General features: G+C 38.7%; 1 protein-coding gene across 17 annotated transcripts in view; it reads left to right on the top strand.

Moving 5' to 3' along the window:
- Window positions 1-216: 216 nt before the first annotated feature.
- LOC127444543 (B-cadherin-like) overlaps window positions 217-18,864 on the top strand; it is a 98,679-nt gene continuing 80,031 nt past the window's right edge. For 2 of the 17 annotated variants that reach the window (XM_051704670.1, XM_051704743.1), the window contains exons 1-2: window positions 17,851-18,191; window positions 18,406-18,520. In XM_051704670.1, the coding sequence (XP_051560630.1) occupies window positions 18,141-18,191; window positions 18,406-18,520 (166 nt within the window). In that variant the 5' untranslated portion in view covers window positions 17,851-18,140. Of the gene's footprint in view, window positions 834-1,047; window positions 1,163-3,787; window positions 4,015-7,144; window positions 7,247-7,346; window positions 7,503-7,674; window positions 7,834-9,557; window positions 9,731-9,811; window positions 9,941-17,850; window positions 18,192-18,405; window positions 18,521-18,864 lie in introns of those variants that run through there. The other 15 variants (XM_051705233.1, XM_051704817.1, XM_051704901.1 and 12 more) reach the window with 15 other exon arrangements.

Here is an 18,864-nt window from a genome sequence, read left to right as displayed (position 1 = left end):
GATATAATGGTGCGAAACATCTATTATTGATGGATGTAACATCTGAGCGGTCTCCTGCCCACCAGAGGGAGCCCTCACCTGAATTCTGAACTGTCACTTCCTGTTTCCTGCCACATCAGTTCCTGGAATGTCATTTCCTGTTTGCCTAGTATATAAGCCATGCATGCTCATTCCCATATTGCGAAGTATTGCCAGATCATCTGCCTTACCAAGCGTTTATATCATTGCCTTATTGCCTAGTGTTTTGACCTGTTTGTTTTGACTTCTCTTTTGGATCTCCCCTTTTGCCTGTTTGCCTGGTTGGACTGCTTTACTGTGTTTTTGACCTCACTGCCTGTTTTTCTGACACTGTGTTTGGATTTTGATGGACTGTTTGAATAAACATCTGCTTATGGATTCTTCCTCGGCTTCCGCCTCCTCATTATTACAATGGATCTTGGCTGATGACCCTGTAGCTGGACAATGATGCTGCATTTATGCATCTAATAAACCTAGTGCATAAAAAATAACAACAAAACACATTTTATAATGATTTTATTTTTAATATTAACTATCCTCAGAATTGATAGTTGTTATATTCCATAATCAATTTCATTATGTATGTATTTAATGGTGTAGTCTATCACTGGATGGGCTACACCCTTAGGCAAGCCAGTAGAAAGGATAAACACCACATCTGTATGTTGCGAAACTTTTGGGAACTTAAGGAATTTCCTTTGCAAGAAGCAGCTGCACAAGATTAAAAACTTTTGGAAATAAGCACTGAGGGTTTTGCTCACAGAATGGAGACTATGAGGATTGTGCGATTGGGAGTTATTATTTTCCTTTGTCAGGTAAGATTTATTCTGGCATTATTCTAAAAAGTGGTCAAACAAAGTATGTTCTTAAATCGTCTTAGTTTAGCTGGTCTTGGCTGGTCTCCCTGCCTGGTAAGGTTAGTCTCTTGTGCTAATGTGTATTATTGTACTTGATGAATTATTCAGATGTTAACTATTAAGTGCAACTATGTATTTAATTTGATTTATGAATTTAATACCTTTTAATTAGGAGCTTTCTTGTGGATTTGTGGAGTCGTCGTCATGTATGCCTGGCTTTGAGTCAGAGTTGTTGGTTTTTAAAGTTCACAGAGAACATCTTCACAGAGGGAAAAGACTAGGAAGAAGTAGGTTGTTTTTTTTTTTGTTGACATGTTTTAAATGTTTTAGAATTTCTCGAATGTGTTTAGATATATTAGATTATCCCAAATTATTTTATAGTGTGTCCTTTCAAAACCATTGCACTAAACTAAAACTTTTTCTACTAAAATTTTTCTTATCATTCTGTTAATGTTAATCAAGTGTGACTTGATCACAATACTATGTAAGCATAATGCAAGACTGAACTGTTTAATCTTTTTAATAGTTGCTTATTTTATCTTTTAATTTTAAAAAGCTTTCATGCTACTTGTTTCTTTATTTCTTTCTTTTTTCAAATTCTAAAGTAATAGCTTATAACACGAAGCATAATGTTAGAAATGTATATATTTTATAAATATAAATATATAAAATGTATTTTATATATTTTTAATATATAAAAAAAAATGAAAATATAGAAAAGAGAGCTGAAAGTTGGACTCATTGTTTGGTTCTGAATGGGCTTAAAGTTGCTGTGACACAGTAAGCATCATTCTGAAGTGGAGAAGCCACACTACAAAACATTAAAGACCCCATTAAATGGCTTGACGAGTGAAGTTTAATAGCCAAGAGTCTTGAGTTAACGTCACAGCCATTAACTTATCATTAACTGATATGCTGATACCTATTGTTGTCAGAAGTAGAGAGTGTGAGGGGAGGGACATTCTCATTCTAAGAGCATTTGATTGGACAAACATTTGGACGCACCCCTGAGTGCAAGATATGTCATCAATATTTTTCATCCATTTTCCCGGAAGAGAGAGAAATATTGTCTGTTATACCATGGTCTGTTCGAATACTCGATTTCCGATTCTGCTGGAATGCGTGCGTTAAAACTGTTTGATGCACAGGTAGTTCCAGTCAGTTTTAAGGGGCGGTCACACTAGGATTTGAGCACGCAAATTTTATTCAGACAACTCAACAAACCAGGATATGATGTCACACGGGAGGGCCACTGGTGTAGGTAAATAATACATCACAAATAGCAAATAATAATTTATAAAACATTTAAAAATATATTGCCTTCTCACTTTCTTGCAACAATAAAACACGCAGCTTTAAAAATGTACTCTTTGTTTTGAACCAAGAGTTCAGAGTTCACCCAGCTTAAACATATGGTACGCAGCATAGTATGAAAATTCTTTGCATCAGCTTGCTTTTTCGGTCTCCCGCGTTCCGATGCGTTTGAATGGGAGTGAATGGAGCGCAAAGTGTAGTGTGACCGCCCCTTTAAACACTGTTTTATGTTAATGCTCCTACTCTGCGACATTGCAAGAGTTTTATGCCTAAATGACCTACGGATGCAAATATCGAGTCAGTGCCGAAAAAAAATGGAAGAGACACCAGTGTTTATCAGCCCTGTATTATTCGCCCATAGCACTTGTAAGGAATGTATGGTTTGACGTTCAGAGTTTTGCACGGAGGGCAAGAGAAGGTAACCGTAACTGGTTATCAAATGTGTCTTTCGCTATCTGGAAAATCGAGAAAAGACAATTTAAATTGTAATATGACAAACATCATCTAATATTGCTGCCTTGCTCAACATGTGCACCTATAGCCTCTAGAGGGTGCTGTTTGATCACACATCACTGACTGAAGCTCTGAATAGAGACTGTTTTATTAAATGCAGCCTTTTGGTTTAGTAATTATGTAAGGCCACATGGTGGTTTCATTCTTAATTGACCCTTTGCTAAGCCCCACCTTCAAAGCGTTTCTGACCAATCCCGTCTTAGCAACTGTCGCCACACCGCCATTTCTCTGACAAGTGTTTGCCTTTTTACATTGAGAGCTTATGAGAGTAATGTGTGTTTGAGTAGTTTTAAGCGGGTTTTATCGAAATGATCCAAAAAATTTAAAAAACTTTGCTGCTGGGTCAATTGTAATAGTGGCACAAGGTACTTATAGAAGATATACACAGTATTTTTTCTTTCTTTAAAAAATAAATAAATCTTTAAATAAATATTGAGAAGAGCATGCAATGGATTAAAGTGTGTCATTCCTCATTCCCAAATGAGCATGTATAACATCAGCGAGGACGCTTACATTTCTTCCAAGGTAAATTAAAGCTAACAAATTAACATTAATTCATTTATGTATTGATTCAGGTCTAGTAAAGGTGATAGTCAATAAAGAGTTCACAGCATCAAAATGAGTGTGTTATGAGATTTTATAAGTGGTTCTTTTCACTTACACTAATGTTACAAGGTTTGTAATGGCTATCAAGTGATGCTTTTCTCTTTTTATGTGACTATGATGATCGTTTGCCTCAATTCCAAGATACTAACAAATTACTGTGTAATTTAACAATTTCTTTGACAAAAAACATCAGATAAATATGCTTTACAATATCACTCTTCATTCCAGCCCACATAATAGTATTACCCATTCCATTTATGAGAATATTTTGCCAAAAACCGCACCGTTTATGGCAATCTCCCATTCATTCTGCAGAGCTTAATTATTACTAGTTGTATTAAAATGCTTAAATTATCAAATGACTTATTCATTGTGTTATTTGCCTTTTATATATATATATATATATATATATATATATATAAATTCAGAGTATCCAAACTTCTTGCTTGACAAATGTTGTTGTGTTCATTGAATCCCAGTAACATTCAATACCTGTGATGGAAGAACCAGAACACTCTTTCAGTCTGCTGACAAGCGGTTTGATGTGAACACGGAAGGGATTTTATCACTAAAGAGACCAGTTACTCTTCATGAAGGCCACAAGGTGTTTTCTGTGCACGCTTGGGATTCCAGTGGCAACAAACATACAGCTTTTGTCAGAGTTGAGCGTGCACATAATCATGAGGAGCATCATATGGACACGGAGGTGAACACCACTCCACAGATTCACACAAATGTATTCAGCAAACTGCTGTAATCATTTACTCACCCTCATGATGGTCTGAACCCATATGACTTATGTATCTTTTTTCCGTGGAACACAACAGTAGATGTTAGGCCGAATATTCAGCCTTAATGATCGATTAATGATCCTTTTGCTATACAATAAAAATGAATTGTTACTTAGGCTGTCATTCTGCTTAAAGGAATTATCCGGGTTCAATACAAGTTAAGCTCAGACGACAGTATTTGTGGCATAATGTTGATTACCACAAAAATTTATTTTGACTTGCCCCTCCTTTTCTTTAAAAAAGCAAAAATCTGAGGTCTTCTTCTTTCCATCTTACAATGGAAGTGAATGGGTGCCAATTCATAAATGTTAAAATACTCATTGTTTCAAAAATATAGTCACAAGACATAAACAACATTTGTGTTAACATGATTTTAGTCTGATAAAATCGCTTACCTTTTCTGTGTAAAGTTATATCCAATTTTACAACTTTGTTACTATGACAAATTAATGCCGTAGGCCCTAAATCCTTAAAACGACTGTAGAAATTGTCCTGGTTACTTGCGTAACCTCCATTCCCTGATGAAGGGAACGAGACATTGTGTCGATGTAGTGACACTAGGGGTCACTCTTGGGAGCCCGAGACACCTCTGGTCTTTGATAAAAGGCCAATGAAAATTGGCGAGTGGTATTTGCATACCACTCCCTCGGACATACGGGTATAAAAGGAGCTGGTATGCAACCACTCATTCAGGTTTTGTGCTAAGGAGCCGAGACAAGGTCCCGGCCATTTCAGCAGGTAGTTCAGCGTTGTGGCAGGAGAGACACAAAGTCTCGTTCCCTCCAACAGGGAACGGAGGTTACGCAAGTAACCAGGACGTTCCCTATCTGTCACTCACTCGACATTGTGTCGATGTGGAGCGTGAGGTCTGAGAACCAAGTCTGGGTGGGCCAGTAGGGTGCTACCAGGACGACCTGCCCCTCATCCTCCCTGACCTTGCACAGGGTCTGTGCAAATAGGCTCACTGGGGGAAACGCATATTTGCGAAGTCCAGGGGGCCAGCTGTATGCCAGCACGTCTATACCGAGAGGTGTCTCGGTCAGGGCGTACCAGAGCGGCAGTGGGAGGATTCTTGGGAGGCGAACAGGTCTACCTGTGCTTGTACGAATCGGCTCCAGATCAGCTGGACCACCTGAGGATGGAGTCTCCACTCTCCCCTGAGGGTAACCGGCCATGACAGCGCATCTGCTGCAGTGTTGAGGTCACCCGGGATATGAGTGGCTCACAGCGACTTGAGGTGCTGCTGACTCCAGAGGAGAAGACGGCGGGCGAGTTGTGACATACAATGTGAGCGCAGACCGCCTTGACGGTTGACATATGCTACCGTTGTCATGTTCCTGCATCAATCCCGGGGCAGAACTACCCTTGTGCAGTTCCTTTAGTACCTTGGCTTGGTGGACTTGCAGAAGAGCCATGGTGTGCAGGGCGGAGGCGGCTTGTCCAGCAGCACCATAGGCCTTGGCTGTCAGGGACGACGTAAACCTACAGGCCTTGGACGGGAGCTTTGGGCGCCCACGCCAGGTGGCGGCGCTCTGCGGGCATAGGTGCACCGCGAGCGCCTTTTCCACCGGGGGGATTGCCAAATAGCCCTTGGCCGCCCCACCATCAAGGGTAGTGAGGGTGGGGAAGCTGAAAGATCGGGACCGGGCAGTAAAAGGCACCTCCCATGACCTTGTCAGCTCTTCATGCACTTCTGGGAAGAAAGGAACGGGGGCGGGGCGTGGCTGTGAGCGGCGCCGCAAGCTCAGGAACCAATCATCGAGCCGCAAGGGTTCAGGGGAGAGTGGAGGGTTCCACTCTAGCCCGATGCTCGCGGCTGCCTGGGAAAGCATGTCATCATCTCTACGTCAGCCTGTGACTGGGCGACCGCACCTGAAGGGAGGAGCCCAGCTGAGGCTTCCGTGTCCGACTGGACGAGCCCGCTTTCCGATGCTGCGCTCGAGAGCTCATCACCTTCGCGGCCTCAGAATAAGAGGTCGAACTCGCCTTGAGATGAGCAGGAGGACCCATCCGGAAGCCCGATCTGGACATTCAAGCGTGCTGGGGAATGGGAGGTCTGTGGGGGGATACCCGGCGGAGGTGGTCCCATTGGGTCCCCAAATCGCCCCCAGTGCTAGCCACGCTGGCCTCATACCCGTGGGTAGAAGGACCGAGGTGGGGAGCCTCTGGGGTGGCTTGCTTTCTTACGAAGGTAAGCCGCGTCCGCATCGTTGCCATGGACATGTTCTCGCAATGAGTACATGACCTATCCACGAACGCTGTCTCCGCGTGAGCAGCACCCAGACACGAAAAACAGTGATCGTGGCCATCAGAGGGCGAGAGATAACGACCGCAACCAGGAATAACACACAAACGGAAAGGCATCTTTAAAAAGACGCAGAAAGCAAATACCACTCGCCAATTTTCAGTGGCCTTTTATCAAAGACCAGAGGTGTCTCGGGCTCCCAAGAGTGACCCCTAGTGTCACTACATCGACACAATGTGAGTGAGTGACAGATAGGGAACACCATTTAAAAATGTGTTTTTATAAAATTATAAGCTTTACATTTCCTCCTTTAAACCCCCCAAAAATTGACCTCATTGACTTCAACTGTAAGTGCCTCATTGTAACTCAGATTTTTGCTTTTTTTAAAGAAAAGGAGAGAAGAGCCTAAATTAATTTTTGTGGTAATCAACATTATGCCAGAAATGTTGTCGATTGAGCTTAACTTGTATTGAACCCGGATAATTCCTTTAACACCTCCTTTTGTATTCCATGGAAGAAAAAAATAATTCAGGTTTGGAACAACATGAGGGGTTAGTAAATGATGACAGTATTTTAATTATTGGATGAACTGCCCTTTTCACTTCAAATAGTAGTTTTGGTCACTGAAGGAAATCAGAAGACAGCCACACACACAAAAAGAAAAAAATCACTTAAGTTTTTATCTCTTATGTTCTTTACAATCTACTGACAGAAATGTCAGTAGATTGTAAAGAAATTGCTTCTCATATTGCTTAAAGCGGTTCTGTTCAGCACATATCACTCAAGCGTTCGTTTTACAGATGGAATCTTCCTCCGATCTTCCAGTCCTGAGAGGTTGGGTTATTCCTCCTGTCAATGAACCTGAGAACAGTAAAGGTCCTTTCCCAAAAAAGCTGGTCCAAGTGAGTGAGAATATTGAAGTGACTGCTGAAAGTGATATGGATATGGAAACATGGGCCTATCTGTAATTGATTTTGTTCTGTCATTTCTGTCTGTATGTAGATAAAGTCAGATTATTCTAAGGAAACTCTGATGGTGTACAGCATCACGGGTGAAGGGGCTGATCTGGACCCTAAAGGGCTTTTCACCATTGACAGATTGACAGGGAATCTCTTTGTGACTCAGCCAGTGGACAGAGAAAAAAAAGCTTCATACCATGTAAGTTGATTTTATTTATTTTGTTCTTTCTTATTTTAGTATTTCATTATTGGATTGTAAATGTCTAATCATGAATTGCTTAAATTCCTGAAAGCTGCCATCTTCAAAATAGCTAAATGTCACTGGATATATTTGTCTCTTAACATGCCCATCTTTCATCCCATGTCTTCAGCTCATAGTTCATGCTGTTGCAGCTGCTGATGTGAATGTCAAAGAGACTCCCATGGATGTCATTGTCAATGTGATTGACCAAAATGATAACAGCCCTGTGTTTACTCAAAATCCTTTCAACGGACACGTTCCTGAAGCCGCTCCCAAAGGTAAGCATATGGTATAGTTTCTTTTAAATGAAATGACTCTTAATCAACCTGGGCTGATGAAGGGGTCATACTGTATTATGCTATTCCCCTCAAAAGATTAATAATTTCGTTTCTCATAATAATTGTCCTCCTCTCTCTGAACTTTATGCTTTTCTCTGAACGCTTTTTGGTGTTAGGAATGGAGTTATAGCATCTGTCCTGTTTTTGTTGATGAACTCAGCATGATTGTGCAGTCCTAATTTCTAAACAGTCTCGTAAAGGACAAGGAGGCAATTAATTTGTTGAAAAGTTTATTTATTTTTTTGCTTTCCCTTGCAAAAAGGTTTGCATTTCCTCACAACAAATTAATTATGGTTTTATTATAGTAATATTGTATTAACCATGACTGTAGTAACCATGGTACATTTTGTGTTTACTACGGTTTTACTACAAATATCATACACTGTAAACAATTCCAGGATTTTACAACATTTAACAGCAATTTCTTACAATAAAATACTGCTTTCAAAATTTTACAGTAAAATCAGTGCAGGCTATGTCATTTTCTGTTATAACACAACAAATTACTGCGAAAAAGAAATAACAATATCGCACTGCATTATGGGATAATTGTGTTTCATTTAAACTCACCATTATAGTGTTTAGTGTTTCCTTTGAGTAGGAACTTTGACTTATTTGAAGTAAATCAAATGTATCCTAGCTGATGCAGTCGTGCATTAAGAACATTATTCTTTGCACTGTGTGACAGGGAGAAAATGTGTTCAATTTAATGATTGAGTAAGTCTATGTTTTGTAAGAAAAATACATAGTTGTAATTAAACAGTGAGATAGTGATGCTTGTAATGCCATGCAGTGATAGATTGTTAATCTGTTATGGCACATAAAGCTTTAGGAGAGTTGTCAACCAGGTACACAAATATTGTCAACTTTCAGCATACAAAACTCAACAATGGTGACAATTAACAAGCATTGCAGGTGAAAAAAATATACATTTGATAATTGTGATTCTACAACACAGCACTGCTACATTACAATATTTTCCTGGCCCTATTCACTGCAAAGTCACAGTATACAGTTGTCTTTTAAGTGTGATACATTGTTGAAATACTACTGTAAAATACTGTGAAAGTCATGCAACTAGTATCCAGGAATTTACTGTAAACTCACACAAATCGTTTTTTACAGTGTAGTTAAACTATGGTATTTGTAGTAAGATCAAAGTATCCACAAAATTGTGATTTGTATAACCATAGTTTTAGTTGTCCTGTATTGTTACTCTGGTTTCACTAGGAATGTTTTACAACAAATACCATAGTTATTAACTTATTAGACATTAACTAGTTACATTTTTGCGAGAGAATGCAAAACTCTTGCGATGAGACAAAAAAACCTTTTGCAAGGTAACACAAAACTATTTCAGAAAATAAATTACCTTAAATTACCATGTCCTTTAAGGGGTTCTTTACATTGACATATAAATGTGGTCATCACATTCAATAATGAGTTGGGAGTCGTTTTTATGGTTTAGTTTTAATAAATGCTCTTTTTGGACTGTGAAGGAAGTTTTGAGTTCTAAAGGTAAGGTGTGTTTTTATTGCACATTGAACTCTTTTAAATCAACAGATCAAGGGAAATTTGTTTCCTATTGTAATAAGACCCCTAATTAATGTTTTTTTTTTTAAATGCCACTACAACAATATTAGCTAATTGTTATTTTATTCCTCTCACTCTGAAGATTATGAGTTTATGAAGGTCACTGCCACCGATGCCGATGAACCAGATAATGACAACTCTGATGTCAGATACACAATTGTCAGCCAGGATCCACCATTTCCAAATCCAAACATGTTTGATATCAACATTGTAACTGGAGGGATTCGTGTGATCAAAACTGGCCTGGATAGAGAGGTTAGAAATCACATCTGATGACTAGATTTAAAAAATGATTGTAATGAAGGCAAACTCACTGTAAATCCTCTTTCCTTTTAGAAATATTCCAGATATACTTTGATCATTCGAGCTGCTGACATGTCCGGAGAAGGTCGTTCAGTCACTGGCACAGCTGTCATTACAGTGACTGACAGCAATGATAACGCACCTCAGTTCGAGTACAACACGGTAATGCACATAACTTGCATATATTTGTCTGAATCCAATTTTCTGATTTGTTTAACAATATACCCTATTCCACTATAAATAATTGTTTGTTTAGTACACTGCATCTGTACCTGAGAATGAAGTGGGCATGGAAGTGGCCAGACTGCCAGTGACTGATGATGATGAACCTGGATCATCTGCCTGGTCTACCAAGTATCGGCTTATTAGTGGTGACATGGATGGATTTTTCAATGTCAGTACTGGACCTAGCCAGCTAGAGGGCATCATCACCACTGCAAAGGTACTGAAATTGGCCATAAGTTTGAAAAGGCAATTGGTTATAATGGCTCAAATCGGCTGTCATGTGAAGCTCGCTGAAATAACAGCAGGAGTATGGCAGGAACAACTGTAGTACTCTAAATTGGGATGTGATTCACAGAGCAAGACTGAAAGTGAAAAGCTAAATGAAGCACAGTGTTCCTTTTTTATTTTAACCATAAATTTTGTCTTTAAACGAAAATGTCTTTACATTTTTAAATGTTAAATAATTTCATATTCATTAATTTTAGTACATTTTAATCTAAAATAGCATATCATTTTAGTTGATAGTTGATTAAAATGTAAAAAAAAAAAAAAATTATATATATATATATATATATTAGTTGACAATAATGTGTAAAATAACAAAAGCATGTATCAAACTGTAACAGACCAAACTTTACAGTTTGTAAAAACTACTTACAATTATTTAAACATGTATCAATATATGTAAGATTTCAGAGACAGTAATACAGTATTTCTTAATTAAAACATTTGATATTGTCATAATGTGTCTTTTTCGTCTGGTCTTCATTATCGTTGACAAAGTCTAAAAAGCAACAAACAGTAATGGTCAGTGATTTCGTTGACGAGATTAACACTGATGTAGAGCAACGAACAGAAACCAGATGCCCCGAGACGCGTTTTTAAAAGTTGATGATCTGTACAAAACCATTCTGAGACGCTTTATAACAGCAAGCCATGGCATAACTGCATTGTTAATGATACTGAAAATGCAATGAGCAAAACATTCAGATCAGAGCATGAGGTCTTGTCAGTTATTCAGAGCAAAAAGAAGCTCATTGGTCACTTGATGAGATCACAAGAGCCTTCCCTATAGCGACTAAACTATCTTTTACAAAGGAAATGCTTTTACAGTTGCTACAGCTAGAGAGCAGGGAGTTGAGTGGGTCAAGTGATGAACCACCCTTCCACTGGTTGACACAAATGCAAACTTTGACTCCTTCCAACTCACTAACTTTCCATTCTCACTCTGGTCTGCGATTACGTAAATTAAGCTTCCGACTAAAAACTGAAGGAATAATCGACTAGTGTGACGCTGGCTGTACCTAAATGAAAACCTTTTTCTTGTGTTTTCCATTTAGCCACTGGACTTCGAGAACCTCAATCAGCACATTCTCCACGTGATTGTTGAGAACGATGATCCATTTGTGGGTTCTTTGCTCACTTCCACTACCACGGTCACGGTAAATGTGGAAGATATGAATGAAGAATGATCCAACACAAAAGCTTATTTGATAACTGGATTGAAGGACGTCATTGACAATGTTCCCTCTATTGATGAAATTAGTTTTTCAATTGCAAGCCATCCCCAGTTCTGAAGAATGTAAAAGATTCTAGCAATGTTATTCAGATCATTGTAGACAATTGGAAAAATAAACCTGTGAGTGTGTGTTTTCTGAGAGGTGAATGTTTGGCTGCATTGATTGGCTCATTGATTGTTCAAGCTCGGCTTTGAGAGAGCAAACATTCTCACAACTTGTGTTGTATTGCATTTTAATTACTATTGCACACATTTTTATTCATTTACACATTTATTCATTTTGACTTATTTTGTATTTACTTGTGCAAAGATAATGTGCAATTATCAGTAATTTGCACTGATATCAAGGATTCCTTGTTGAGTGAAAATTGCTCAGATGAAAAAAAATAAATCTGATTTAATAAAGATCCAAGCTCTATGTTGTCATCTGGATTTAACACCTCTATAACAAGGTTTCACGTTCCCCAACCAAAATTGGTGAACCTGTAATCATGGTGAAAATGAAAGGAGTTTTTGAAATTATGACAGAAATGCCAATGGTAATTTTAATGTAGAATAAATGTATCATAATTTTAAATATTTTCTCAATTTTTTTCTAATTTATTATATTATATATAAAATGTAATTTATTAAAGTAATATGAACATTGAAAAATATCATTTAAAATGACTGAACAAAGTGCTCTTAGTAACTTTTTCCTCATTCAAATGTTTTTCTCATTTTAGAAATTAATTTAAATTTGGTAACATGCGTATAAAATCATGAGCACTCACATCTGACTCCAGTCATATCAGTATCCCTATAAAAGCTGTTTAAAACTACATGGAGAGGGTCCCCTCATGGGGGGGCAGCCATGTTAAGATCACTTGAACAGCTGAACACTACTCACTTAATCTCAGTAACCGTCCTGTTATTGGACACTTTTATTCTTGGATTATATTAATCTTGGCTGACTCTGGATAATCAATTTCTACATTGGCATCCAAGACGACATGAACAAAAACTTACTGAGTGCACCTTTAAGAGTGCCTCAATGTTACAACTGTTACCATTTTTACAGTGCAGAATACAGAGATGACTTGCTGGAAGAGTGCAGTGACGGCTTTTGTTTGCTTTTTTTATTTCTTCTATCAATCTCCACCTTTGACCAGCCCCAACCAGTAAGTGGCTGAATAAAATATGGAAGTGGAAGTGAAAGTGAAAGGGACTTAAATATTGATCTGTTTCTCACCCACACCTGTCATATCGCTTCTGAAGACATAAATTAAACCACTGGAGTTGTATGGATTACTTTTATGCTGCCTTTATGTTTCTTTTGAAACTTCAAAGTTCTGGTCAACATTCACTTGCATTGTATGGACCTACAGAGCTGAAATAATCTTTTTCAATCTTTGTTTGAATCAGTAAGGAAGGGTAGGTCGGATAATTTTTTTTAATTTATTTTTTTACGTTAAGCCTGTTCTAATTGTAGCCATTGCTTGTAGAGATTATTGCCATTTATCCATTCGCAAAGATAATGTAATTGTGCTGCTAAGTAGCAGTGGCGAATTCTCAGGGCCAGCTAAGACTTCTCTGCTGGCCTAACATGCCAAATAAATAAATAATTTTCATCCTTTCATCCTCAGTCACCTTTTTGCCTATGTATTTTTAATCGCTTTCCACTCTTAATTAATCTACAAACAAATAGAGAACAATGAAAATTTTATCCAGACAGAATTTATTCCTTGATGCTTACAAGCAAAGTGTGACAACTGTTTCACAAATCACATGCCCAAAGCAGCACGTGCGTTTGAGCTCCACCCCCTCAGGCCTTCCGAATTAGAATTTGCCTCAACAGTGCAAATGAATGGGCAACTAAAGTCAGATTGTCAGATTCATCAGCCAATCAGATTGATTTATTTGTTCTTGGTGGGTGTGATCTTTAGGATATGTCCCGGTCTAGGCCTTCTAGCTGGCCTTGAGTGATGCAATCACGCTTTAAGGATGTGTTCAACAAACTCTGGTGCGACTGCTCTGTTAGTGCGGTTCATTTGAACAAGTGTGAACGCTGCCATCCGAACCTTGGTGCGCACCAAACAAGCGGACCGAGATCGCCTGAATAGTGGGTCTCAGTCCGCTTCCAAACAAACTCTGGTGCGGTTCGTTTGATATATGAACACAACATGGACCAAAGATGTCTAAACGGATCAAAAACAGGAAGTAATTTGCCTAATACTGACCTCAAGCATACCTGGTTCTTCTCATGTTGCCCATTACAGTTCGGTACAGGCGTTGGAACCGCCATCAGCCGTCCTTGCAGCATATCTTCATTTGAGGAATTCCTGGCGCTGTTTTGACTCCTTTACACATTTTATTAGCTCTTCGTTTGTTCTCAACTGGTAAAAATACCACCATATGTACATATATAAATCTCACGAGCACATTTCGCCCAGCAGCCAGCATTGTTTTGGATGTTCGGCAAGTTCCGTCACAAAATATACATCATAAAAGCTGTCTAATCAGGTTGTGACTTTTTCCTGATGCCTTTTGTTTTGTATCTTTAAGTTCGGTGTTAATAATGCCATTGTGAACGTTAGCGAACCAGGACAAAATGTATCATTTTCTTTTTTGGTCCAGACCAAGAGGATCAAGAGAACCGATCTACAAGTGTGAACACACCCTAAGTGATGGATGTAATTCAAGAGCGAAAAGCGTGAGATCTTGCTGACGAGTTGGCTGTCATCACTGCTGGTATTGCCATTGAGAAAGAGATCCTTATGGATTTAAAAACACGAGATGTTCTGCATTACCGTGTGATTGCTTAATTTATTAAACAGGAAAGGAGGACTGATTTTCACTTCAAGCAAATTGGTAAGTGCTTTTTGCATTGTTATAGCAACATCAGGAGGTTTCTAAGTGTAAATTAGGCTGCTGGATCATGCAGTGTCGGATCAAGTTTTGAAAAGTAGTGCTGCATTCCATTCAACTCGGAAAGTCGGATTTTACAACTTCCTACTAGGAAAAGTGCAATGGAATGCATCTTGAAGTCAGAATTACAACTTGTAGGCTCGTGCAGAAATTCTCAATTCCGATTTCGCTGAAATGCACAGGCATGATGTCACACAAACATGCCGACACGCAGGGAGATATACAAAGGAAGAGATAAACATTCACTTTCTTATGTAATATCGATAAATTAGTTAGTTTCCACATTAAATGATATTAAAGCTTGTTTAACAAATGCCTGCAGAAACAGGTTTATAAAACATTATAATCTCTTTTGATAATCGTACACCTGAAGCACAAATGCTAGTGTTGCAGCATTGTTTATCAGTTGGGTTGCTAGGAGACATCTCTAATGAGGGTCAAACCCCTGCTAAGCTAACGGGAGCGTTGCAGTTCCGAATATCGGGGAATGGAATGCATTTATGGTCGGAGATACACTATATTGCCAAAAGTATTCGCTCATCTGCCTTTAGACGCATATGAACTTAAGTGACATCCCATTCTTAATCCATAGGGTTTAATATGATGTCGGCCCACCCTTTGCAGCTATAACAGCTTCAACTCTTCTGGGAAGACTTTCCACAAGGTTTAGGAGTGTGTTTATGGGAATTTTTGACCATTCTTCCAGAAGCGCATTTGTGAGCTCAGACACTGATGTTGGACGAGAAGGCCTGGCTCGCAGTCTTCGCTCTAATTCATCCCAAAGGTGCTCTATCGGGTTGAGGTCAGGACTCTGTGCAGGCCAGTCAAGTTCTTCCACACCAAACTCACTCATCCATGTCTTTATGGACCTTGCTTTGTGCACTGGTGCGCAGTCATGTTGGAACAGGAAGGGGCCATCCCCAAACTGTTCCCACAAAGTTGGGAGCATGGAATTGTCCAAAATCTCTTGGTATGCTGAAGCATTCAGAGTTCCTTTCACTGGAACTAAGGGGCCAAGCCCAGCTCCTGAAAAACAAGCCCACACCATAATCCCCCCTCCACCAAACTTCACAGTTGGCACAATGCAGTCAGACAAGTACCATTCTCCTGGCAACCGCCAAACCCAGACTCGTCCATCAGATTGCCAGATGGAGAAGCGTGATTCGTCACTCCAGAGAACGCGTCTCCACTGCTCTAGGGTACACCACTGCATCTGACGCTTTGCATTGCACTTGGTGATGTATGGCTTGGATGCAGTTGCTTGGCCATGGAAACCCATTCCATGAAGCTCTCTACACACTGTTCTTTAGCTAATCTGAAGGCCACATGAACTTTGGAGGTCTGTAGCGACTGACTCTGCAGAAAGTTGGCGACCTCTGCACACTATGCGCCTCTGCATCCGCTGACCCCGCTCTGTCATTTTACATGGCCTACCACTTCGTGACTGAGTTGCTGTCATTCCCAATCGCTTCCACTTTGTCATAATACCACTGACAGTTGACTGTGGAATATTTAGTAGCGAGGAAATTTCACGACTGGACTTGTTGCACAGGTGGCATCCTATCACAGTACCATGCTGGAATTCACTGAGCTCCTGAGAGCGGCCCATTCTTTCACAAATGTTTGTAGAAGCAGTCTGCATGCCTAGGTGCTTCATTTTATAAACCTGTGGCCATGGAAGTGATTGGAACACCTGAATTCAATTATTTGGATGGGTGAGCGAATACTTTTGGCAACATAGTGTATCAAGTAGGAATATCCCACATCCAACTTGAATGGAACACAGCATAACCGTGTACCCTGACAAAACGAAATTTATTGCAAGTAATTTAAATCGCAAATATTATTAGATAGATTTTTCCAGGTATTATAGACCTCCTTGGTAGATTCATATGAACAATTATGATTTTTGAATGTCTGTTCGGGAGATGTTAATTTCACAAAACATTAAGTTCTGGCTTTCATGCGTGGACATGTTTTTAAAATGTCAATTGGTATTACTAGTTAGCTGCGACATAATGGATGATGCCCAAAGGCATAGGGTGTCTTATTAATTGTTTTCTTAATGGCATGAATCACAATGAAGGACTAGACTTAAAATGCACGGCTCGCCACTGCTAAGTAGTAATAATTAAAATTGGTTGCCCCTAATCCTCCCATGCCCTTCTTTTTTGAAGTGTGTTTAGACTTATTCTAGGATTCTTATTTTTCCAATAAAATGTATTTAGTTTGCTAAGTAGTGTCAAACCATTTTTTGTGGGTTGTGTCAGAATCATTGTGAACAGGCAGTTTCATTTTTGTAATATTGACATCTTTACTGTTGTGATTTGTCCTGTTAGAGAGAGTGGTAGATTCAGCCAGCGTTTTAAGTCCTCTTCTATTGTTCTTAATAATGGAGTAAAGTTGAGATTAAATAAATCCAATAGGTGGGTTTTGTAGATACAGTAGAATGATTTAGAATTAGAATAGAGATTTTTTGATTAGTCTTATTCAATGAAAATCCAGTGATATTATTATTTTGTCTTATGGCAGCTGCTAAAGGCTCTATGAATAATGCAAAAAGTAATGGAGAAAGTGGGCATCCTTGTCTAGTCCCTCGTTGCAACTTAAATGATGGCGATATGATGTCATTAGTGATAGCTGAAGCCTTTGGTGTACTGTATATTGTTCTGATCCAATGGGTAAATGATTTTCCGAAACCAAATTTTTGTAATGTCGTACAGAGAAAGTGCCAATTTACTTTGACAAATGATTTTTCAGCATCCAATGATACAATAATTGTGCTATTTTGTGGTTTACAGAGATTGATGATATTGAATAAGCAGCATGTGTTATTTGATGAGGGGCATCCTTTGATAAAGCCTGTTTGGTCCGAACGAATGAGATATGGGATGATGGATTCTGGACGTGTGGCTGAAGCTTTACTGATTATTTTCATGTCTGTGTTAATGAGAGATAACGGCCTATAACTTGTGCATAATGATGGGTCTTTGTTTGGTTTAAGTAGAACAGAGGTTAATGCAGTGTTCATGTGCTGTGGAATAGATGAGTTGTTTTTGAGGAAATGTGCTAATGAGGAAACTTTGCAATAGTGAAACAGGAGATGACAAAATCATGCACAACAGTGTCTGTATCCTTCATACTGAAAGCAGAAAGATGTGTACAATTTTGCAGAAATTTTACTGAGATGCACTGTAGCCTACTTGACAACTTCCAATTGTGACAGCCCCGGTCTCTCCTATTTAATACCATCACCTCCCCCACCTCCAAGGGAGACACAGGGAAACGTTGCCCAACCACTAGGAAATGCGGATATAATGGTGCGAAACATTTATTATTGATGGATCCTGGCTGATGACCCTGTAGCTGGACAACTGAAGGCACTGGTGCTGCATTTATGCATCTAATAAACCTAGTGCATAAAAAATAACAACAACAACAAAGCACATTTTACGATGATTTTATTTTTAATATTAACTATCCTCAGAATTAATAGTTGTTATATTCCATAATCAATTTCATTATGTATGTATTTAATGGTGTAGTCTATCACTGGATGGGCTTCACCCTTAGGCAAGCCAATAGAAAGAGGACAAACACCACATCTGTATGTTGTGAAACTTTTGGGAACTTTAGGAATTTCCTTTGCAATAAGCAGTTGCACAAGATTAAAAACTTTTGGAAATAAGCACTGAGGGTTTTGCTCACAGAATGGAGACTATGAGGATTGTGCGATTGGGAGTTATTATTTTCCTTTGTCAGGTAAGATTTATTCTGGCATTATTCTAAAAAGTGGTCAAACAAAGTATGTTCTTAAATCGTCTTATTTTAGCTGGTCTTGGTTGGTCTCCCTGCCTGGTAAGGTTAGTCTCTTGTGCTAATGTGTATTATTGTACTTGATGAATTATTCAGATGTTAACTATCAAGTGCAAAAATGTATTTAATTTGATTTATAAACTTAATACCTTTTAATTAGGAGCTTTCTTGTGGATTTGCGGAGGAGTCGTCATGTTTGCCTGGCTTTGAGTCAGAGTTGTTGGTTTTTAAAGTTCACAGAGAACATCTTCACAGAGGGAAAAGACTAGGAAGAAGTAGGTTGTTTTTTTGTTGACATGTTTTAAATGTTATAGAATCTCTCGAGAATGTGTTTAGATATATTAGATTATCTCAAATGATTTTATAGTGTGTCCTTTCAAAACCATTGCACTAAACTAAAACTTTTTCTACTAAAATTTTTCTTATCATTCTGTTAATGTTAATCAAGTGTGACTTGATCACAATACTATGTAAGCATAATGCAAGACTGAACTGTTTAATCTTTTTAATAGTTGCTTATTTTATCTTTTAATTTTAAAAAGCTTTCATGCTACTTGTTTCTTTATTTCTTTCTTTTTTCAAATTCTAAAGTAATAGCTTATAACACGAAGCATAATGT

Source organism: Myxocyprinus asiaticus, chromosome 1, assembly GCF_019703515.2.
Source record: "Myxocyprinus asiaticus isolate MX2 ecotype Aquarium Trade chromosome 1, UBuf_Myxa_2, whole genome shotgun sequence".
NCBI classification, from domain to species: Eukaryota; Metazoa; Chordata; class Actinopteri; order Cypriniformes; family Catostomidae; genus Myxocyprinus; species Myxocyprinus asiaticus.
This window is presented reverse-complemented; position numbering and strand designations above follow the sequence as displayed.